This window comes from Anguilla anguilla, chromosome 5 (genome assembly GCF_013347855.1).
Source record: "Anguilla anguilla isolate fAngAng1 chromosome 5, fAngAng1.pri, whole genome shotgun sequence".
In the NCBI taxonomy this organism is placed as follows: domain Eukaryota; kingdom Metazoa; phylum Chordata; class Actinopteri; order Anguilliformes; family Anguillidae; genus Anguilla; species Anguilla anguilla.
Genome location: NC_049205.1, coordinates 36,940,255 through 36,963,164, shown reverse-complemented (window position 1 = coordinate 36,963,164; position 22,910 = coordinate 36,940,255). Strand labels below are relative to the sequence as shown.

General features: G+C 40.5%; 2 protein-coding genes across 7 annotated transcripts in view; one reads left to right on the top strand and one right to left on the bottom strand.

The window, feature by feature from the left end:
* Positions 1-124: 124 nt before the first annotated feature.
* Positions 125-11,221, top strand: sord (sorbitol dehydrogenase). Of its 4 annotated transcripts, none has more exons than XM_035418592.1 (9): positions 125-245; positions 1,030-1,063; positions 3,385-3,549; positions 4,280-4,439; positions 4,760-4,878; positions 5,502-5,567; positions 6,116-6,366; positions 8,850-8,971; positions 9,668-11,221. In XM_035418592.1, the coding sequence occupies exons 3-9, from the start codon at positions 3,399-3,401 to the stop codon at positions 9,831-9,833; spliced, it is 1,035 nt and encodes a 344-aa protein (XP_035274483.1). In that variant the 5' UTR covers positions 125-245; positions 1,030-1,063; positions 3,385-3,398; the 3' UTR covers positions 9,834-11,221. The 4 variants fall into 4 exon arrangements, with proteins under 4 accessions (XP_035274483.1, XP_035274482.1, XP_035274480.1 ...); XM_035418591.1 differs by lacking the exon at positions 125-245 and adding an exon at positions 345-444; XM_035418589.1 differs by lacking the exon at positions 125-245 and adding an exon at positions 353-590.
* Positions 11,222-12,987: 1,766 nt separating this feature from the next.
* LOC118227745 (dual oxidase 1-like) overlaps positions 12,988-22,910 on the bottom strand; it is a 30,068-nt gene continuing 20,145 nt past the window's right edge. For all 3 annotated transcript variants that reach the window (XM_035418587.1, XM_035418586.1, XM_035418588.1), the window contains exons 18-34: positions 22,634-22,819; positions 21,524-21,749; positions 21,097-21,190; positions 20,420-20,595; positions 19,821-19,893; positions 19,628-19,672; positions 18,352-18,530; positions 17,858-18,088; positions 17,140-17,239; positions 16,749-16,798; positions 15,533-15,660; positions 15,283-15,436; positions 14,658-14,890; positions 14,210-14,368; positions 13,950-14,105; positions 13,321-13,449; positions 12,988-13,110 (exon numbers count right to left, since the gene is read on the bottom strand). In XM_035418587.1, the coding sequence (XP_035274478.1) occupies positions 12,988-13,110; positions 13,321-13,449; positions 13,950-14,105; positions 14,210-14,368; positions 14,658-14,890; positions 15,283-15,436; positions 15,533-15,660; positions 16,749-16,798; positions 17,140-17,239; positions 17,858-18,088; positions 18,352-18,530; positions 19,628-19,672; positions 19,821-19,893; positions 20,420-20,595; positions 21,097-21,190; positions 21,524-21,749; positions 22,634-22,819 (2,442 nt within the window). The remainder of the gene's footprint in view (positions 13,111-13,320; positions 13,450-13,949; positions 14,106-14,209; positions 14,369-14,657; positions 14,891-15,282; positions 15,437-15,532; positions 15,661-16,748; positions 16,799-17,139; positions 17,240-17,857; positions 18,089-18,351; positions 18,531-19,627; positions 19,673-19,820; positions 19,894-20,419; positions 20,596-21,096; positions 21,191-21,523; positions 21,750-22,633; positions 22,820-22,910) is intronic.

Sequence of the window (22,910 nt, the reverse complement as noted above, 5' to 3'; positions counted from 1 at the left end):
CGGGCGGTCTACCTACATGCGGAAGTAAGGCGGGAGGCGGGAGCAACGTTCTTGTAACCAATAAATGTCGTGGATTCTAATAACCCACCGTAATATTTATATTAAAGGAGAATATTTTATTATAAGTGCAACGTAAACACGGAGCGTTAGCAATATCATCTATCTTGTTCCCGCTTTCGTTTTATTTTCTGCATATATTTCACACTTTTAGTTGAAAAAACTTTTCTCGACAGACAACCTTTCTTGTAAGTTATTTTTTAAATCAATTGCTCGCGTTTCAAATACAACATGTTGAAGTGTCCTCTTACTAGGTAATTTACTTGGCAATTTACATGATCACAATCCACACTAAAACACTCCTGACCTGACATGCATTAGCTTGATAGTTAGATAACCATTGGGTTGTGCAAGTTCTACTGGTTTTGTCATTAAAAACAAGAAAAGGTACTTTGAGCCCTTGTCTAGCTAAGAGAGACTTGCTGCAGTGTTCTCCCCTAATAAATCCAATTTAGCACGGATTAAATCGGATTTTCGACATGGATAAAGAGAATCTGTCCGTGGTGCTGCATTCGCCTGGCGATCTCAGATTGGTACTGTACCGTTAATTTTGCTAGGACATTATTCCACGGACTCCTATTTGGAAAGCAAATCCAGCATCAACACGTATTTTAGTTAGCTTGATGGATGAAACGTGAATGTATTGAACCATTTGCAAGCTGTCTGTATCATTGATTGGAAATGGGTTTAATAATTCAGTGCTATACATGTTGTGGAGTGATCTGTATCGAACTAAGAAAGTTATTTGGACATTTCGCATTGTTACTGAATTTGCTACTTTATATTTTATGAATATTCCCTTATCAGTTACTGTGCTTATGATATGCATTGAAAATTAGTTTTTTTTTATTTTATTGAGCTCCTTCCGAAGGATACAAGTCAATGGCTTCTGTGTATGTTCATAGGCCACACAATCCCTGCTTTTACAGTAGAAATAGGTATTGCAACTGATTTTATTGTGGTCCTTTACAGGAACATCGCCCTGTTCCTGAACCAGGTCCAAATGGTACGTTGGACATGAAGTAACTAACTGTTTTGATGGTTGTTTGTCTATAAAATACTGTATTTGGAACAGTGTACTGAATTTCTAATATGTGCATTTATGGACAAGGGCATGCACTAGGATTTCCCTTCAGTCCCTTGCTGGGTGCCATAAAATAGATTGTGTCATTTTTCTGGCTGAAGACTCAGCCTCTTGCGTTCACACTGCAGCTTATATGACATAGCTGTGACATTATATGACGCAATTCCATTTCTGGGGGGATAGAGTTTTTTGTTTCCGCCAGGGCTCCTGGCTTGATTAGCTAATTAGCGCTATATACAAGTGCTGGTTCACTCATAGATTGGGCCACTGTGTTTCAAAGAGACAGCAAAACTGTTATCAGCTGACCAATATGAAGTTATCAAAATACTTAGCTAAAATGTCAGATCCTGAATGAGCTATTTACATACAGTGGTTAAGAGCAGTAGCTGGCATGGAATCCCCAACCAGATACAGCCCTCCTTGACCACCTCTGTTATCTGCTCTACCTCCCATAGAGATCTTCTCACAACTACTTACTAATGTTGGTACTGTCTCCTTGCTATCTGTGCTTCCTGACACACTTGATTCACTCTGCCCTCCCGCCTCCCAATATGCAAAACCACCCTCTTCCTGTCCAAGGGTGTGTGATGTTCTATGTGTATAGACTTGAGATCCACAGAAAGAAAATGTGAAAACATTGTCCTCTGTCCTGCCTGCTTACCAGCATCTCTACTCTGTGCATTCCTTATCTGTCTCATGGCTTTATATTTTGAGTTAAAATTAAAGTCTGAAACAAACAACCTGTAAGATCTATTTTCTGCTTTCTCCTCTCTTCCTAACCCACCTCCCCCTCCACCTCCCTTCACTCTTACAGCTGACGGTTTTGCTTCCTACATTGAAACCAAAATAACTGATACCCACTACACTATGCCAACACATTCCCATAGCCACTTGCCCACTGCTCCTGCTGTCAATCTTCCTAGCGTCTCAGGATTTTAAACCGCCTCCAAAGCTCATCTCCTGCAGCTCCTATCAAGTGTCTATGACTACTTGCTCCCTTGACCCCATCCCCTCTCCCCTTCTTCGGTCCTCTGCTCCTGTACTTCTGCCGTTCATCTCTGCCATGGTCAGCATGGTCAGTGGTTCACTGATCACTGGTCGTGTCCCCATTGACTTCAAGCAAGCCTGAGTAAAACACCCTTACTCAAAAAAACAACCTTGGATTCACCGGCAGTTCAAAACTATCGACCCATTTTCCATCTAAAACCTTTGAACAGGCTGGATCCATTCAGCTTACACATTACCCACCTCAAAACAGCCTCACTGACCCCAGTCAATCTGGCTTCAGAGCTAACCACTTAACAGTGATGCTGTTCTTGCTGTAATGGAAGCTTTCTGCAAAAGCAGCATCCCTGTCATCTGCCTTGATCGTGCTTGACCTTTCTGCTGCTGTCTATACAGTTTACTATCAAGTCTGACTGAAATGGGTCTTACAGGTAATGTCTACAAATAATTGTTCTCATACTTTTCGGATTACTCCTGTCAGGTAAACAGGCAGGGTTCAATCTCAAAGTCCAACTGCTTTACAACAGGAGTCCTCCAGGAATCTGTTCTCAATCCCCTCATGTTTTCCCCATACATCATCTCTCTTGGTTTGGTAATATTGGCTTCTCCTACACAGTGGGCAGCATTTACTGCTCATCTTCCTCTGAAGATTGAAAACACAATTCTAAACTCCACCTTGGCTTATCTAATGCTGACCTCTGATTTACTACCCATACACATGCTAAACCCAAACACATACATACACATCCTCTAACCCATTGGCTTCTTAATAATACAGAATTTGCTATTTCCCTGTAGAACCTTGTATGACATCTAACTAAATGTTATAAGGTTATTTATTGACGTCTGCTGTCAGTTGTGAACCTGATGAATGCACATATGCCTAAACATAAATGTTATGTGTGTAATGAGTGTAACCGATCTGTTATGCTGCTACTGGAGTGTAATATATCAGGGGTTCTCAAACTGTCGGAGCCCAAGTCCTATCCCGCTTGAGTGTATGTGCGTGTGTGTACTGTATATATAAAGACATGAGCTATGCTGCATGTACACTGTAACTTGCATGCATCTGGTCCTGAGCTTGGTGAGAATGTAAAGCATACAGTATTATAGTGTCTTATAAACACTAAGACTTTTATTTATTTGTGTTTATCTGTTGGTCCCAGCCACTGGGTACCAACCCGCAGTTTGGGGACCACCGTAACGCTGTAACGTGCCTATTGTCCCTGTGTTGTCAGAGGTGCTGGTGCAGATGCACTCTGTTGGGATCTGCGGCTCAGACGTGCACTACTGGCAGCACGGACGCATTGGTAGCTATGAGGTTAAGAAGCCCATGGTGCTGGGGCACGAAGCCGCAGGACGCGTCATAAAAGTGGGGTCAGGGGTCAAGCACCTCCAGCCAGGCAAGTACTATGTAAATCTATACACCTATAGCATACATGAAGCTGGACATTGTCTCGGACTTATTTCTTTATCCCATAGATATTTTTACTGCAGAAATCACGTAGTGCATTAAATGCACATGCTAATTATTTGAGGTCCTGATCAGAGGAGTCCATGATAGATGAAAAGATCCTAAGAGATCAGGACAGTGGAGATGTGTGTGTCAGTGCTTTATTTTAATTTATAAAATAATCCTATCAATTGGCATGCTTTAATGACCAGACCTTGGTCACATATTTTATTTGAAATACAACCCATTTTTAAAACTCAGTATAATTCCTCAAATGGCTGACAATTTGAAAAGCAAATTCTTCTTTCACATGACAGTAAGTTTTACTCAGTGACATGTTTTGCTGAAAATGTTCAGGGAGGTACAGGAATATGTTTGCATTTCTACCAGTTTCAAAAGATTTGAAGTTCTTCTTTGAAGTTTGCTGATTATAATGGTTGTTGCTCCAAACCTTTGGACAGTAGTGCAGAGTTCTACGATAAAAATGTTTGATTTGTGCATCATAGTGAAAAAAGAATATTGCATTGAAATGTAATGTCTTGGCCAACTGATTCCATTTTATTTGGCAGACAATATCCAAGGAAGTTAAAAATATGAATTAATGGTACAGAATGAAAACAAGTTTGCTGTTGAATCATGAATGCTTTTTAAAAAAAATGTTCCTGTGTTTAATTGTGTAGGTGACAGAGTAGCGATCGAACCTGGGGTGCCTCGCGAGATGGACGAGTTTTTCAAAACTGGGCGGTACAACCTGTCCCCCACTATCTTCTTTTGTGCCACACCTCCAGATGACGGGAACCTCTCTAGATACTACAAACATAGTGCCAACTTCTGTTACAAGTAAGTGATCTGCCAAATTGTGTGGAGGTTTGATTAGTTAAATGTATTTTATAGTTAAATGCATCCAGCACCATAGTCAAGGGTAAGAAAGGCACAGTGTCTTGCCCCTTGTACTAGATTTGAACTTGAATGACCCACCTTGAACACTGACCACTTGACAATGTTATTTTAGTTCCACATAGTTTCACTGACATTAGTGGCAGCTTTTCAGAGTTTAGCACATTCAGTGTGTGCATGCCCTGTGTGCATGCCCACTCCTGTGACTGCTGGTGTCTCCCCGTTTGCCGGTGGCATGAACCAATGCTGTCTGTTTATTACAGGCTGCCTGACAGCGTGACCTATGAGGAGGGGGCTCTGATTGAGCCCCTGTCTGTCGGTATCTACGCCTGCCGCAGGGCTCAGGTGACTCTGGGCAGCACCGTGCTGATCTGTGGTGCAGGTAAACCCCAACTTCCAGGGCATCGGCCATGCCATTTGCATAGTTCACTGTCAATATGGAGCTGCTACCAGATCTGTTAGTAGGCCTTAATGTTGTGGCAACCCAGGGCTGATAAATTCACAACAGACTGCTGATCATGAAAATCCTGTATAGGTCACTTGCTGGAATGTTTGTTTTTTTAAAAGATTGTTATTTTAAAAGGCACCGCCTTGTTATCGGAATGTCAAACATGACTTATGGTAAGCATCATCTCCAGTATTCCTATATTATTTCCCCTGAAATATCAATATTTCCAGCGAATCCTATCAGCCACAGATTGCTCACTACCTATTCACGCATAGTAACACAGTTCAACAAAACACTGCAGCGCTGATAGAATAATTCTGCCCCTAAGAGCATGTCTGTCCTTATCAGAATTTTAAGGAAGTGATCCATGAGTAAGAGGGGTTAGGTTTTTAATCCTGGGATAGTTCTTTCCTCTGCAGGATGCCTCATTGGGAGCAGTGAACAGATTAAGAAAGTCGTAATATCATTTTATTGCCATCCACTGTCATTTGTTCAATAGTTTTATAGTTGGCCTTATTTAACTGTTATAATATCCCTCCCTCTGAATTTCATCACAGGACCAATTGGGCTGGTTTGCTTGCTGGTTGCCAAAGCGATGGGTGCGTCACACGTGGCAATCAGTGGTAAGGAAGGAATTTGATAGGCGTCTGCTACATTCATCTTGAAATCAGTTGTTTTCCAATTTCACAATAACAGCAGAAGACAGCTATTCTTGAGCAAAGGACAGATTCAATAGAACAGAATAAGATAGAACTTCATTTTCTAGAAGGAACTTTAATCTTCATTTCAGCATTTGAAATATACAGTACAAACAGTATATACACAGATAACAGTTAATTACACTGACACACACAGCACATATTTTTACTGTTTTTTTAACATCATTTTACATTATTTATCTGCTCAGCAGGGACCGTATCCAGACAAATGCTGTCCATTTATAAAGCTGAACAATTACCCGAAGCAATTTAGGTTAAATTCCTTTTCTCAGGGCTGCAATCACAGGGTCGAACCTGGGGTTTGAACATGTGACCTCTGAGGCACATTGGACTATAAAGACTATAGAACATGGCTGTCATCTGCACAGCAGTCTTCCTCTTTGACTGAACCCTTTCTGTTCTGGCCATTATGGCAGGTTTGTTACAGTAACCTTTCTCTCCCCCTCGCAAAGACCTGATAGCAGAGCGTCTGGAAATGGCCAAGGAGCTGGGTGCCGACTTCCTCCTGCAGGTGAAAAGGGGGGACACGCCAGAGGAGCTGGCCAAGAAGGTGGAGGGGCAGCTGGGCCGCCAGCCCCAGGCTACCATCGAATGTACGGGAGTAGAGAGCAGTATCCAGACTGCCATCTATGTAAGTGAGCCAAGACCCCAGGCTACCATAGAATGCACGGGAGTAGAGAGCATTATCCAGACTGCCATCTATGTAAGTGAGCCCAGACCCCAGGCTACCATCGAATGCTTGGGAGTGGAGAGCAGTATTAAGACTGCCATCTATATGTAAGTGAGCCCAGACCCAAGGCTACCATAGAATGCACGGGAGTGGAGAGCAGTATCCAGACTGCCGTCTATGTAAGTGAGCCCAGACCCCAGGCTACCATAGAATGCGCAGGAGTAGAGAGCAGTATCTATACTGCCATCTATGTAAGCGAGCCCAGACCTCAGGGTTCAGCAAGAGGGCAGGGTGGTGCTATGCCAGCACCCAGAGTCAGCTTTTGGGCAGCAGAATCTTTGTCAGCTTTTAGAAATTTTTTTTAATACTGCTCTTCTTAGCAATATAAGAGAATTACCTGAGCAAACATTGAGCAAGTTTGAGAATAATCATTTGAAGTAAATTGACATAAAATGGATTAATCTTTTCCTTCAGTTTGTTTTAATTTATATTTAATCTATTCTGGTGCAAGTTTTTGATAAAGAAATCCATTATGTTTGTTCATTGGAAGTTTTTTGATGTTATCTTTCAAGATGTCGGGAACAGATTATACTTTAGTCATTGTTAGTCATTGTTAGTTGAGGAAACAGTTTAAATATTTGTATTAACTTATCTTTCAGCTTAAAACTTAAATGCAGCGTTCTTAATATTTTTAATCAGTTTATCTTTCACTGTTTTTCTTTTTGAAGCCAATCATTTTGTACGTACACAGTGTTTATGCAGTAAAGAGGAAAACAATTCTGGCTCTGAAAACTGAAGTTTATATCTGTTCTGTTTTTCTCTTCCCCGTTTTGGAATAGAACCACATTGTCATAGAACATTCTGTTTTATGACAGAAAAATCTCCTGTCAGTTCCGAAGGGTGCAGTCTGGCACACCATAGGAGTCACTATGTGCACAACACAGGATTCCCAGCCATAGTTTTGGAACCAGCAGGACTAATTTCAGATTCTGGGGTACATCCCCATAGTGAAAACCAGGGCCTAAGTTGGGCACAACTGACAGATGATGTTATTCCATTCTATCCCTTATTTCACTGTTTATATAAAAAGCCAGCTGACATTTTTTTAATAACCTGGGGCAATAGTATGTCCTGTAAAGTATTGTAAGTTGCTTTCAAGATTGGGAAATGGGAGCTAAATCCACATTTCACACATTTGACTTTAAAAAATAATTTTATTGATTTTTGAAGTGGATAAACGTTCAGCTTTGTAGGTGGATGCTGTAAATGATTCCCAGAAATACTGCATTCACAAAATTCTTCCATATATGCAGTGAGCTCCATAATTTTTGGGACAAAGAGATATTGCTTCTTCATTTGGCTCTGTATTCCACAATTGTATATCTGAAAAAAAAAAAAATTATTTTAAATATTTTTTTAAAAGAATCATTAGCATGTAATTAAAGTATACATTCTCAGCTTTTATTCAAAAGTATTTTTATACATTTTGGTTTCACCATATAGGAATTACAGCACATTTTAAACATAACCTCTGACTTTCATAATAGTTTCCTTGACTTTCATTGGTACAACTCTGGTCCTCATGTTGACAAACAGCAATAACAGACTCCAAAAGCAACCACAAAATGTATAATAGTAGATACTGAAAGCTCTCTTACATGTGCGCTAAGGAAGTAATTGAACACACCTGACTAATCAGAAACACATGTGAAGCCATTTGTCCCAACACTGCACATTAAACCACATGTAAATCATTTGATTACAAATCTGAAATGGTGGAGTACCAAGCCAGATCAAGAAAAAAAAGTCTTTGTCATAAACATCATGGAGCTCACTGCATGGAAATACTGCCTCTGCTGAAACAAGTCTGTGAGATATATCATCCCTTGAAATGGTATGTAAAATTCCGTCAAAAATAACTACCAAGCTCCGTCGTCTTTTATCAAATCCTGACCGCTCCATGCCAACTGTGGCCGGAAGCCCCACAGGGTAAAGGATGACTGGCTGTAGCATTGCCCAGGGTTAGGGTGTGTTCAGGTGGGATCACCTTCTCATCACTCTAATGGCTCCAGCTAGTTTATCAGGGACCCACAGTGCACTTGCTTATGCTGCACATTCAGTTTCTTCCTCCAACTCATGTATGTTGAATGTGACTTGTGGATTGCAGGGTGAAAATAAGCAGCTGGTGACATCACATGCTTTGGAGGGGAGTGCGTGCTTATGTCCATTATCAGCTTCAAGTTATTGGAGTTCCCAAACTGGGGATAAAATGGAGGAAGAATAAAAAATAATTGCTCATATGTTATAAAAAGTGTGTTGCTGATTGAATGACCCACTAATTAGCACTATTTAAGAAACTAAAATTTGCACCTGCTGAAAGGTATAATTGATTTTGTTTAGGCTCCACATCAAATTGCAGATGTTTACTACAGAATGTATGGCTATATCATTCACCAGATGTTTAAGCATGAATACTAACCCACATTAAGCCACTTGCTTGAATCCCTGTCTGAAAGGCGACCCGACGTGGTGGAGTGGTGGTTCTGGTTGGGTTGGGCTCTGAGATGGTGACCGTTCCCCTCCTCAGTGCTGCCGTCAGAGAAGTGGACATCAGAGGAGTCTTCCGCTATTCCAACACGTAAATAATCTCTGCAGCAGCCTCGCACACACAGGAGACCAGCGATGTTCATTCTCTCCCTTTAGAGAGCCTCAGAGTGACTGACCTTTCACCTTAAAATCAGTGAACTGTTTGTGTAAATTTATTGTGTAATCAGCTGACTTATTCTATGACTGATGTGCAGAGTAGCGACAAAAATACCTACATGTTGTGGCTTTCCAAAAGCAAGAATGGATAACCTTGCTCGGCCCTGGGGAACAGAACCCTGTGGCTCTCCAGGACCTTGGTTTGACCACCTGGGCTTTTCTGTGCTTCACATTAAGAGCTTGACCATCCCAAAAGCTCACACAAGCAGGTTTTTACATGGCATGAATGTGTATATCAAACTATTAGCATTGCATGGGAAAACAAAAATGGTGCCTATAATGTAAGGCTACATTTCAACTTCAGTCTTCAGTGGTGTTCCTAGAATGATGCTCTTATGCTCTTAACAGATGTGCTTTCCAGACTGGCTCACACAGTTTATATTCTTTACATAAAATCCATGTATACTGCTGGATTTTACAGAAGCATCTGAAGTACAGCTTGGCTTCCCCTGGGTCGAATCAGCATCCTCTGAGTTCCAACCACAGTTACCTAACCATTATACTGCACTGCTGCTTGTGATAATGTGGGTCTGCTGACATGCCTTCATTTGCTGTGCTTTCCCTCTTTCAGGTGGCCAGTGGCAATCAACATGTTGGCCTCCAAGCAGGTCAATGTGAAGCCCCTGGTGACGCACCGATTCCCCCTGGAGGAGGCCGTGCAGGCCTTCGAGACCACACGCCAGGGCCTGGGGGTCAAAGTCATGCTCAAGTGTGACCCAAATGACCAGAACCCGTGAGCAAGAACATAGAGTGGTCATCCTACCGCATACATAGGGCCTTTGGATGTGACACTTGAAATTCCAAGCTTTAAATTTTCCCCACTGTAGCTCTCTCCTTAAAAATCCATAAAAACTCCTTACATAAAGTAGCCAAAGGTTTTATTGAACCATGCCATGCTGTGGGGTGAAGATGTGAAATCAAACTTTGACGTTGCAAAAAACCTGAGTCACCTGCCACCTTAGTAGTTAAACCGCATTCTGTGAGCAGGAAAACAGCAGTCGCCTGATTATAACAAATAAGCTCTTATATATAAACAAATCAGGATTTAAGTTAAGATGTGTGTTCTACTTGGAAATATTGGGACATTTCAGTGACTGAACGTATTTGGGGGGCACTTGTTTCCTAGGAAAGCAGGCCATAATCCGGCAATGTTTTTTCACGTAGGCACTCTTCAATCAGGGACTTTTTCTGACTTTTGAACTCCTTCCAAGACTTCCTTATGGTCAGGCAAGCAGGAAACGGTCTATTATATGCAAACTCTTTCAGAAAAAGAGGTGGGGATGGTTATTTGCTTAGTTTCCTTTCTATGATTATCTATGAGAAGCCAACGCACCATTCATTTGTTATATAGCCTAGTTTGTTGAAAACTTCTTTTAGGGCATGGGTTGGTAATTCTTTATTTGCTTAGTTTCACCATGCCCCATTAAGAAAGAAAGCCTAACAAATAAATGAATAATAGCTTATGCATTCCATGTTGTCTGATTCTTTGGTTGTTGCCATTCAGTAGAAGTGAGGCGTGTAACAACGCATTATGTAATAACACCGCATTATGTAATAACTCGACAAAATGTAATAAATTTTTACTTCATTATGTAATAACACCCGCGTTTTATAATAATCTGCCACATTTTGTAATTTCAGCCTTACTGTATGTAATAACCAACCAAAATGGATGTCTTTATTCATAAAAATCATTATAACAACAATGTTTATTTTATGCATTCTAGCATGAATCATATTGACTCAAAATTAATTTTAAAAAAATACAATTAATTCAGTAGATTAGTAGTATCTTTCATTTGTCAAAACTACATCAAGTAGTTGATGTATTCCTTAGCTTAATTGAAACTGTACTTGAGGGTTCATAGAAACATAGAAACTGCATGACATTAAGTGTTATACTGACACAAACATCTCAGTACTGGTACACACAGGAGACACACACACGTGCATACATGTGTGCACACGCACACAAACAAACAAACATAGATGAACATGCACACACTCTCGACACCTGCTTTTTATTATGTGGAGCACTTTTTTTGTTTGTTTTTGTTGCCAAATTGGTTTTGGAGCAGTGAGAGCAGTGAGCACAGCTTATTGTTTAATAAACAATTGAACTGAACAGTTTTTGTCTGCCTATCTGTTTGACTGACAGTTTTATTGATCACTGAGATAGCATTAACTTGGAATGAAGTTGGTTCAATGTAAAAATAAAAATAGCTACTACTTACTACTTTTGCCATGTTGCTGTAGCTTAGCTTGCTACATTTCTCTGGGGGGTAGCGTCAGTGTAGTGATGCTTCATTTAATGTAGAGTAACTGGTAGCTTAGCTCACTTCACTTTCCAAGTAGCTTGCCCAACACTGCTTATTCTCCCTCTTCCAAGTCAATGCAATTTTATTTATAACACATTTTTCATACACAGTGGCAATTCAAGGTGCTTTACAAAGATTAAAATATTTATCAGAACAATGAATAAAAAAATAGTGGTGTAGATAAAAACGATTTAAAATAAGTTTAACATTTCTTAAATAACTCAAATAACTCAACTAAAAGCATGAACAGTGTGGTTTTGAGTCCTGATTCAAAAGTTTCGAGGATTAGGCTACTTTTAAAATCGACAGGGAGCCTGTTTCAGAGATGCGCAGCATAGTGACTAAAGGTTGCTCCACCAAGTTTAGCCCTGGCATTGGGCACTACTAGCAGCCCACTCCAACTTGACCTGAGAGGCCTGACAGGAGTGTACTTAAACATGTCTGTAATGTATGTGGTCTCACTCCATGTGCTGATTTATAAACAAGCAGCATTGCCTTATATTCAATTCTGTGGCTGACAGGAAGCCAGTGTAGTGACTCAAGAATTGGGGTGATGTGGTCCGACCTTTTGGTCCCTGTAGGAACTCTAGCAGCTGTATTTTGAATAAGCTGAAGCTTTTATGGTCTTTGTGGGGAACCCTGTCAAAAGACCATTGCAGTAGTCAAACCTGCTAGAAATAAAAGCGTGAATGAGTTTTTCCAGGTCGGCTTTTGACATGACGTCCCAGAGTTTGGCTATATTTGTAAGATAAATATGATAAAAAGCTGATCTTGTTACTGCTTTTATGTGACTATTTAGACTAAGACAATATGTAATAATTTTTACAAAATTTCAAGCTGTTTTTTACAAAATGCGGCAGATTATTACATAATGCGGTGTTACAAGCCGGATTTCAAAAGCAAATCATGATAAAAATCCTGAAATATGCTCCTTGATATAAAATGCTGAGCCATTCATATTTCATGTGAGGATCTGAGAATCAATTAAAGAATAAAAGAGTCATATAAGATTTATTCATGAAACATTTATTATATAAAATCGTTTTTACATGTTATGGTGCAAATTGTAAGAGACTCGAGCATAACAATAACAATGCTAGAAATGCTTTTTTAAAGTTGCCGATTAGAAATTTAAAACAACAGTATTACTACATGTAACATATTTGTAATTATTGAACACTCATTTGTGTTGTTTATGATTATATGTGTATTGTGTGGATAAAAACACGCATTTATGATCTACAGTGTTAGCTTGACATACAGGAACCCTCAACTTCTGTTGGAGTTACAGTATGCTGGGAAGCTGGTCATTTAAATTCACAACAAAGTGGCCAAAATAATATTTATAATATAATATTTTATACAAAAAGTATATTTGTAATACAGTATTATAACAATGCATCATTGCTGTAAGTCACGATAGAAATGCACTATACCATTTGTAAAAAAAAAAAAGAAAAAAGAAAACAAATTATATAATACGGCATAGATATTTTATAGTTACATGGCTGACATTTTCATTAGAGGTTACTACTCCATTGTACGAAGCTGGTTGCATATAACTAAACATAAGCTAGAAATTCTCGTAGTGGTGGATGAAGTGGGCCTGGTCTTTCTTGTTCATCTTTTGACAAGCCTTCTCCACGTTCTTGGTCAAGCCTGGGGGTCCACAGCTGAACACCCCAATTTTGTTCACCTGAAGACGCAAGTAAAAAAACGAAGAGCATCTTAAAGATTACAGAGAGTTTAAAATGTAGAAAGAACATGTAGCTGTTTGGGCTTTCTGTTTGTGCATAACAACCTTCTGCAATTAGGGCATTTAGTCACCTAGACATCCTTTGTGACATACAACATGTTGGGCCAATAACTGACATTTCTATAAATAGCTAAAAATGAAAGTGCTCACTTCCGGATGTACTTCCTGCAGAGAGCTGAAAAAGGAGAGGAAAGGAGGCCGTCCAAAATGGGTGATGGACCGCAAACCAGTGAACAGGCTCTTGTTCCACACCTTCTGAAAATGACGCTCACAAACATACTGTGGGAGAGAGGCCAGACACCATCATCATCACCCTTACAATCCTGTTTCCATAATGTTAATGATGGGAAATGTTAATTGTTAAATGTTAATGATGGGAAAGATGAAAAAAAAACATTAGAAAAAAACATGCAATGGTGCCTTGACTGTATGTACTGAACAGTGATAACCAAGTGCTTCCCTCACTTAAAATCTGCTACCCTTTAAATTTAGCTATCCTAATTTACTCTGGCCCGATTTCAATCAAAAATTGTGAGTTAACCCTTAACTCACAATTTAATAAAGTATTTGCTCTTCACAGTTTTTCTGTCATGTCTTCTCGTCATCAAAATTAAGTTGCCAGACTGATTTAAAAAAAACATTTATTCTTCAGTTGAAGGTAAAGTTGTTTGAATATGGAATCCAAGCTTCTATCTTAGAGTACTTGTCAGGGATACTTTCAGGCTACACTTTCTCTTTGTTCTCCACCCAGTTTCCACTTTGCCATAGGCCACGCTTACCAGCATGGTGGTCCGCAGGTCAAACTTCTCAGCCAGCTGAGTGATGTAAATGTGAACAGAGACCAGATCCTGGGCATCCATCTCCTCCACCTCCCGGATGATGTCAGACACCCATTCAAACTGCTTCTGGGTCCGAGTAACCCAAATGAAGTATACCTAGGGGAGGGACACACACACACGTATCAACCATCATCTCAACCTCGAGCCTATTGCACCCAGTCATTTAACAGATTTGTTTCCCTGTTTGTAGCTATCTATACCTTTTTGCACTGGATCTTGAATTTGACTGAAGACTTGAACACCAGGTCTTTCAAGATAGAGGTGAACGGAGTGACTCCAATTCCACCACCCACTAAGACGGACACCTCAAAATTAGTCCATTCCTGGTGCCCCTCCCCAAAGGGCCCATCCAAGTACAGCTGTGGGAGAAAAAAGTTTAGTCCACTGCCAACCACAGAGGAAGAATTAACTGATGGCTTTAGATCCAGACAATCTGAAATGGGGGCACTAATATCATTTAACGTATGAGGTGCATATAAGGTTGTTTTTCAGAAGGGGAGGCTTCCTTAACACTAATAATAAAGATAGATGCTTACATTTCAACTGTCCTCTCATTTCTCATTCTCACAACCCAACATCGTCTGTATTTAGTGACATGTAAAATTAGTCTTATTTACTGTAGCATCTCTGCAATAGCTTTTCACTCACTTTAGGGTATGCCCCCTGCTGCTCAAGGCTCCCAGGTGTGTATGACTCCCTCAGCTTGCTGGTCCACGGCCCCACTGCTCGAATATGCAGGCTGAGGTTCTCCTCGTGGGGTGCGGAGGTCAGCGTGAAGGGGTGATACTCATCCGTGCCCAACTCCAGGCACGCCACGCGCACCCACTGTCCCGAACGATACATGAAATCCTGAGGTCGCTTAAACTCCAAACACGTCACACCTGCATGAGGGAAGGACCACAGCCATGAGACATTCACAGCTGCTCTTCTCAATAATTGCTTCACAATTACATTGTTAAATGACATTAAAGAGCTAGCCATTTTTCCTAACCTCAATAAGCACTATTGGGCCCTGGAAAGGTACTATATATATAATGGCTCTGCAGATGTTTCTGATTAGCCAGGTGTGTTCAATCGCTTCCTTAGTGTAGGTATTAGAGAGCTTTCAGTATCAAGTCTTGATTCTTTTGATTGCCTTTGGAGACAGTTATTGGCTTTTGTCAACCTGTCATTTGCACTGGGGTTTCTGACATGACCAGAAAGGTATTCCGGTTGGTACAGTGATAACCGTAATGACCTGTGAGAGTGTGTGTATTTTATTTAAAGATTGTACCGGAGGGAAGCAGCTCAGCTTTCACCACAGGGATTTCCACCTTCTTCCTGTTCAGACTGATGAGCTTGTCCACCAGAAAGAGAATAGCGGGGGGAATGAGGTAGATGTAGAACCTGGGTTCCTGGATCAGGCCGTAACTTCCATGAATAACAGTCTGCAAAAGTGAAAGAAGAGAAGGAAGATTTACTTGGTTTTGTTAGAGCTACGCCTTTCCCAGAAAGCCATTATTTGAAGGGGTGGATATGCTGACCATAATGTAGAGGAGGACGTAGAGGTAGTGTGTGACCCAGAATCCACGGAAGCTGATGTGTCGAAAATACCGCGAGGCGAAGACGTACATGAGAGACAGGATGAGGAGCAGCAGGACACCAGTGAGGCCTGGAATGTGCACCCACACACACACGCAAACACACCCATACACACAAACATGTACACACAAGTACACATATACATACACACATGAACACACACATACACAAGCAATTATGCATACACACAAAGACACACAACTGAAGTCAACTTTGAAAGTAACTGCTTCAATTCACTGTCAGATGAATGTAATTCACTGTTTGGCCGTTCTCAGCCATAGGAAGGTTCAAAGTGCTCGGCCAGCATAACCTGAAGATAAGACAGAGCAGGAACTGGGGGGGGGGGGGGGGGTTACCATCTGAGGTGTGAATGTGTGTGTCTGCCTGTGTGTGTGTCAGAGGGGGTGTCCATGCCCTTGCCCCTTCCTGTTTGTCACTAGTTAAAACATAGCGGCTTTCTAGCCATTTTTGACTTAAGTCAGTTTGGGAAACTTGGAAAAAAGAAGTTTTGTTACGGCTGGAAGTGGGCATCTGAGCCCTGCATCTAGGTCTGGTGTTCTACATTTCATCACTGGTTCTTTTGGAATAATTTGCTGTCTTTTGGTTTCTGAAATTTGCAAATCCTTGGATTACTTTGAGACAAAAGCTGTGGTTTGGTATCCACTTTCATTTATTTCTTGTGTGACTGCCCATGTGTATAATCTTTGTTAATTGTTTTAAGGTAATTGAACCTCGTCTTTAGATTAGACGTGTATATTTGTTGTAACTTAATACATTTCTTCATTTTCATCTGGTTGTGAGTTGTACATTTTGGATAAAGGTTGATCTAACAGTTTGCTCTGCCTGTCAACAAATTCAGTGATTTAACTGATAATTGATATCTTTGATAATAAACATATTTATATCAAATAAATATATTTTACATGTTAGATGTTTTAAGGTGTTTTGACTGTTGATGCACTCGTGTTCGGTATTCAGAGTGCTGGACGTTGAACGAGGGTGTTAAGCGGTTAAAATTGCTGGGTTCCAAAAAATTTCAAATAATCCTGACCTTGCTGATATTACAATCCATTTTTCTTTTTGAACAATCACAGACTGAATATTTCATTCCTAGGGGATATGGTCACAGAATTTGCCAGAATAGGACTGTTGCCATACCTGGAACGGTCTTAAAGAACCACCAGGTCCACTTCTGAGGCAGTTCAAAACTAAACAAAAATTGAAAAAGATTATTTGAAATGTATTACTGGTTTTTATAGCAAACACCAGTGCTCAAGGAAAGTAACATATTCTTAAAATTGTAAAATGTAATATGACACACAGTCATCATATACAGAAAACACAACAGCGCAATATGACACACTGTACAGAAATGTAATTCAAGGCATTTGGTTAAAATTTACCATGTTAGTTAGTAATTAAGTCACTAGCTCTTAATGAGATATGAAATCATGTAACTCAAAACATTTAATAAGCTAAATCAAAAGCAAACCAGCAAACCAAAAACTAGGACTAAGTTAAATGAAAGAAGAATGACTGAATTACCTACCCATCATTTGGAAACACTTTGGGGAATAGGCAGGCCAGGATGTTAAGGTTGCTAACAGAGAGGATGTAGACGTTGACCCCATGACCTAAACTGTGAATGACTAAAGATCAAAAGAACCAAAGTCAGAAAGACTCTTTGGCTAAATATTTCACTAAAAACACAACATTACAATGGTTACTCCAGTTCCACATATGCACACTTCATACTAATAATGCATAATGGATATTGCAGAAAGTAAGTCAACCAAAAATATTACCCTCTATACTTAACCAAAGCTGGTATAAACATTTTATTTCCACACATGAGACACTGGCCATTATTCCAATCCTGTAATTTAAAGTGGTAAAATGTGTTATATCCTCAGCTGATGTTGAACAGCCCATACCAGGGAGTGGATGGCAAACATTAGTTCAATCAAGCAGTTCAGAGCTCCAGGGGACAATAATCCCATTCTGGCCATCGTTGTCCTTTTCCTTTACTTTTTTGGACAACTTTCTACCACAGTCTTCACAGTCTGAAAGCTGTGAAAACTGAAAGCCAATCCCATTATTGTAGCGTCTTCCAATTCAAGAGGTCGCAGATTAGCATGTGCACTCTCTGCAAATACCTGTAGCTGCCCTACTGTTTGCTGCACAGTTCACATTCTGGGCTGGGCAGCTACAGCGTTGGAGGACCGGATTTGACACAGCCGATACAAGCAACCGCGACCCCAACAGACCTGCGAGAACGATGGCGGACATAGCCATCCAGCGGTGGAGGTCGATGGCGGCGTCGAAGGGGATGTAGCGGTTGAGGAAGGTCTCGCGGGCCAGGGTGATGAGGTTACGGCAGACGGTGAGCAGCATGTAGGGAAACAGGAAGGAGACAGCGGCTGCCGAACCACGGGACACGACGATGCCCACTGCCGTGGTCTCAGGGATACCAGAAGCGTCCGCCTGCGCACCATAGTCTAAGAACAGGGCCATTGGTTTGTATCTGTTAGTCCAGAGGATTTCACTCTCAAAATCTGGCATCCAAATTACCTCAGGAAGTTTTTTTTTTTCAAACTGCAGGAATGTTTGTATTGGGGAGGTCCTGTTAAATTTGCAGTGAACCGTTACTACACAGAAAGGTTATTTTCAGTCAGTTGGTTGAGGAGGAATGAGGAAACTTTACGGTTAATTCCACACGCAGCAATTAGAATGTTCTCCGGAAATGAGGGGCGGTACTTACAGTAACACCTCTCCAGAGTCACGCCGGCAGTGATGCCGTAGATGATGGCCAAACAGACAATATGGCGACGGTAGTTCTCCATGAAGCGCTTGAACTGCTGTATTCTCTGCTGAAATCTGCTCCTTGTGTACCTTTCCCTCATGGGCTTCACAAACACTTTAGCGCTGTAGAATCCCTCCCTAAGAGACGCAAGCATGATATAGTGCAAGCTTTACATTCTGCCTGATACACAGACCTGTACTCATTGACTGTGTTGAGTTGTTAGGTTGTAGAACTGAAGGAGGAAATTTAAAAACCACATGTTTTGAGGTGGTGCACATGCCACCCTAAAAAGCTCTATTGATTGTATTGACAGTTTGAAGCAGACCAGACAGTCTTTCACAAACATGTTATAGAACAATGACCTAAAAACAACAGGTATTGTTGGGCAGTGATGTTAATGAATAAATAAATAAAAAGTTAATAAAATTGGTTTCATTTACAGTAGGAGTTCAAAAAGGACTCTGGCCTTTGGGATGCAGTTTGCAGTCGGGAGTTATCTCATTGGGTGAGATGTACCAGACACTAGACATGACATCACCTGTGTGACCACAAAGGAACTCACACCTGCAAAAGAGCCTCAGCTCCTAATTACTGGTTCATAGTTTGAACTTCAATAAAGACGCAAATGTGAAAATTACCAGTAATTATCATCAATGCACCACGTCCAGAGGTTATATACTGCATGTATACGTGTAAACGTAGCAAAGGGTAATCCTTGATAAGGCAAAAACCCGTAATGCTGGTAACATTGGTAATGACTGAACTGGCAGACAAGAGCTGCGTTTGTTCTGGGCTTGTGCTAAACCGTACTCTCAGACGCGACCACACTGCAATGCAATTATCAACTTTGCTGTTTCTCTTAAACATACATACGTAATATACATATGTAAGAGGAAATAAGGAAGTGATTCAAGAAATTCCAGAGAAACCATTAAAATTACTGATCCCAAATCATCCCCGTGACTTAACCATGCTGACTGCCAGGAAGAGAATTACAGACAGAGATGGAGAAAGCATTGAGGTAGAACTACTGAAAGTGAAACCAGCATAAGCTTCGATTTTGGATGATATATAAATATAATTTATTAATCAATTCACTGTTTATCTCTTTACTCTTAGAAATGTATTTGTTCTGGTCATCTGGTCTAGAGGGACATGACTTTTTACAATGCATAGCTTAATCTAAATGGAAATTCATCAGAATGAATTAAGAGACATTTGGTAAAAGCCTTACTTTCTCCCCATTCTCTTGCGCAGGTTCTCTCCTTCACGCTGGCAACTGAAATAGACCAATAACTTAAAAGCACAAAACAGCTTCCACCCTTCAGTGACAATGTCCACTAAACACCAAAAATATTATTTAGTGCACAGAACTAGACTATGTTCACCACTCCTACTCTCTTCTTCTTTGATAGGCAGAAACTTACATGTTCTTTTCTGTGGTGATGAAGGATACCTGGTGGTTTCTCTTCAGTAAGTCTTTACCCTGCATCTCCATCCCTGCAGAGGGGCAAGAGCATTGCAGGTCATTTGTGGACAAGAAGTGAGTAGAATTGAACAGGGGTTCAAAGACATAACAAAAGCAAGAAAGACTGAGAGACAGAATAGGAATTGAAAAGAATGAAAGAATGTTTCACTGAATTACCATGGTTTCTCCCAGGTATTAATAGCGGAGGCATTCAATAAAACATCAGACTCAGGTCTTCATAATTTTATTTTGAATCATTCAAAAAATGTGAGCTGTTTAACAAAATTGGCATTGCGTAGTCATGCTCTCACCAGGTCGGGCATAGGCTATATCGTGTGAATACTATGGCTCACTGCTTCACACCACCGCTGCTTACCCTCTGAGGAACTCCCTCGCTATTTTCCTGGGAAAAACCCTGGTTAACCATCCAACCATCACAGCAACAGCAAAAAGCCTCATATTCTAAAAAGGAATGTCACCTGCATGTGGTCAGTCACAGTAGGGGGGAGGGGGAGGAGGAGAGATTAGCAGTAAAAGACACGCTCCAGTGGAGGTAACCTTTGATATTGAGCTGAGCAAAGCGCAGCTCTTTCTCGTGGTCACGTAGCAGAAAGTGGAAGTCCTCCCAGGTGATCTGCTCTTTGTCATCGAACCCGGCCGCCGTCAGCATGGCCTCGATGGCCTGCTCTGCTTGGCTCTTGGAGAGGCAGCTTTTTGAGATTTCAATGAAGGACCTGAGGTACAGGAAGATAAGAGGGTGGGGTGATTGGCCAGAATTAATTCACTGTTGAACGAACAGGTTGGAGACCTAAATTCATGGGAGCGGTCACAATATTTTCAGTATCCACCACAAATCAGAACCGCAATCAGGGATGGAATTGCAACATTCAGAAGTTCCTGGCCAATCCTGAAGATGTATCTAAGGGGTTTCAATTTTTGTGGGGGTTGTAGAAACCAAAATAGCTACTGAAAGACTGTGACAGGTGGTCTGCATCCACTATTAATAATAAACTGTATCAATCTGATCGTGGTGTAGTACAAAACAAAATGCAATGTTTCCTCATCCATGGTCATTTCAATGAAACATCTGAAAAACGTAAATGGAAAAAAAGCATGTGCAAACTATACTGACTCTTATTTTTATTGATAGTGTGAAGGTACTCTCCTCACAATCTTTCAATGCTGCATGTAGGCCATGGAAGCAGGAAAGAACTGAAGAAAGAATTAAATCTCACCTCAGTAACCTGGAAAACTCATCTTTTGACAGGAACCCACTGCCGTCGATATCATGCATGGTAAACATCAGCTTTGACTTCTCTTCTGGGGAGCCTGTTTCATTCCCCATGAGTGAAATACAGACGGAAAACAAATGCAAAATAGCTTCAGAGTGCAGGGAGAACATTTACTAGCAAATACCATACCATATACCATACAGTGTCACCATAGCACCCTTATTACCAGATGCCAGTAAGACATTTTTGCCAAAAAGTTGCTAACCAAGACAATTGTAAACAAGAGGAATAATTATTCTGAATACTGGTAATAAAGATGCTTCTTTTAAAGACAATTTGGTATATTACTGGTTTCCAAAAGGGTTAAAGTACTTCAAATAATTATTTGACCCAGGTCTACAATGAATATTGATGGCCTCCTGAATCTCACCTTTCATAAAAGTAACAACAATATCCAGAAGCTCCTGGCAGGACAGGTAACCGTTGCAGTCTTTGTCAGCCAGGGTGAACATAGACTCCACAAAGAGGGAGTCAGGCTTTAGGCCAAGGGCATCGGCAAATTCCGTCCTGCTGAGCTCACACTGAAGCACCTCTCTGGTCCTCCTGGAGGGTACACCACTTAGATCCCCGGCGTCACGCTTATCGATCTCCAGGACCTGAGGATCACATAGAGGCTTGGTTTTTAAGGAGATGCTCCAGCTAAAAAAAAAAAAAAAAGGCCAATGAGCCAATAGTCTGCTCTTGTTCATTTTAGAGGCTCAGAATAGGGAATGTCAGAGGATAGTCCTAACATTCTCTGAGTTTCAGTATACTTGTAGATATAGTTTCTCATTTTAAATTGTTGTATATCATTGTCATTGGGCACAACGTTGACTTGCAAAATTGAAATTCCAGCAAAGAAATTTGGCAACACTTTACTATAAGGACATGTGAATTGGCATTAAATAATGTAGTTGTTAACTACTAATTACTAAAAGTTAATCTGAGTTAACTTAAGTTTATTATTTTTTAATTTAGTTAATTATTATTATTATTATTTAGTTAATTATTTGTGCATCATTAATTCATGTTAACAATTACATTAGTCAACGCCAATTCATATTGGAATGAAAAAAAGTTAATGTATTTGTTAACAGTTAACTAATTATAAGTTTATACTATGTTTTGCTAATGTATAAATAATCATGTAACTAATATATTAGTCAATGCATTTTTTAACTACAAACTATTGGAAAGTTAATTTCCGTGCTTAATTAATGCATTTGTACATCTTTAATTAATTTTCAAAACTACATTAGTTAATTCCAATTCATGTTACCTTGTTGTAAAGTGTTACCACAAATTGTGTTGTGTGTATGAGTGTGTGTGTGTGTGTGTGTGTGTGTGTGTGTGCATGTGTATTTCTTTGCATCCTTGTTTCAAACCATGTATAATTTACTGCAGAGTACAATCATCAGGTACACAGGGATAGAGTCTTAAGAGTCATAAAAGGCCCCATAAATGGCTCAGTGTGATGGCTTGCCAGTTTGTAAGAATTCACCTGCGCGAAAGTGTGTCTGAAGAACGTCTCCACGATCTGTGCCCTCTGTTCCCGCGTCACGGCCTCCTTCAGCAGGTCCTGCTCTCTCACCTCCCTCGCCCTCAGAACCTGGGCCCCTCCCAGGCAGTCACAGGCCAGCTGCGTCACAAACTGTGAACGTTTGCTTTCGTCCTCAAAAAACAACACCTGAATGCAGAAAAAAAAAATTATTTTTAGGATGCAAAAGGACTAGTTTTATTTGTATGAGATATATGACTGCTCTTTGGAAAGGCGCCTT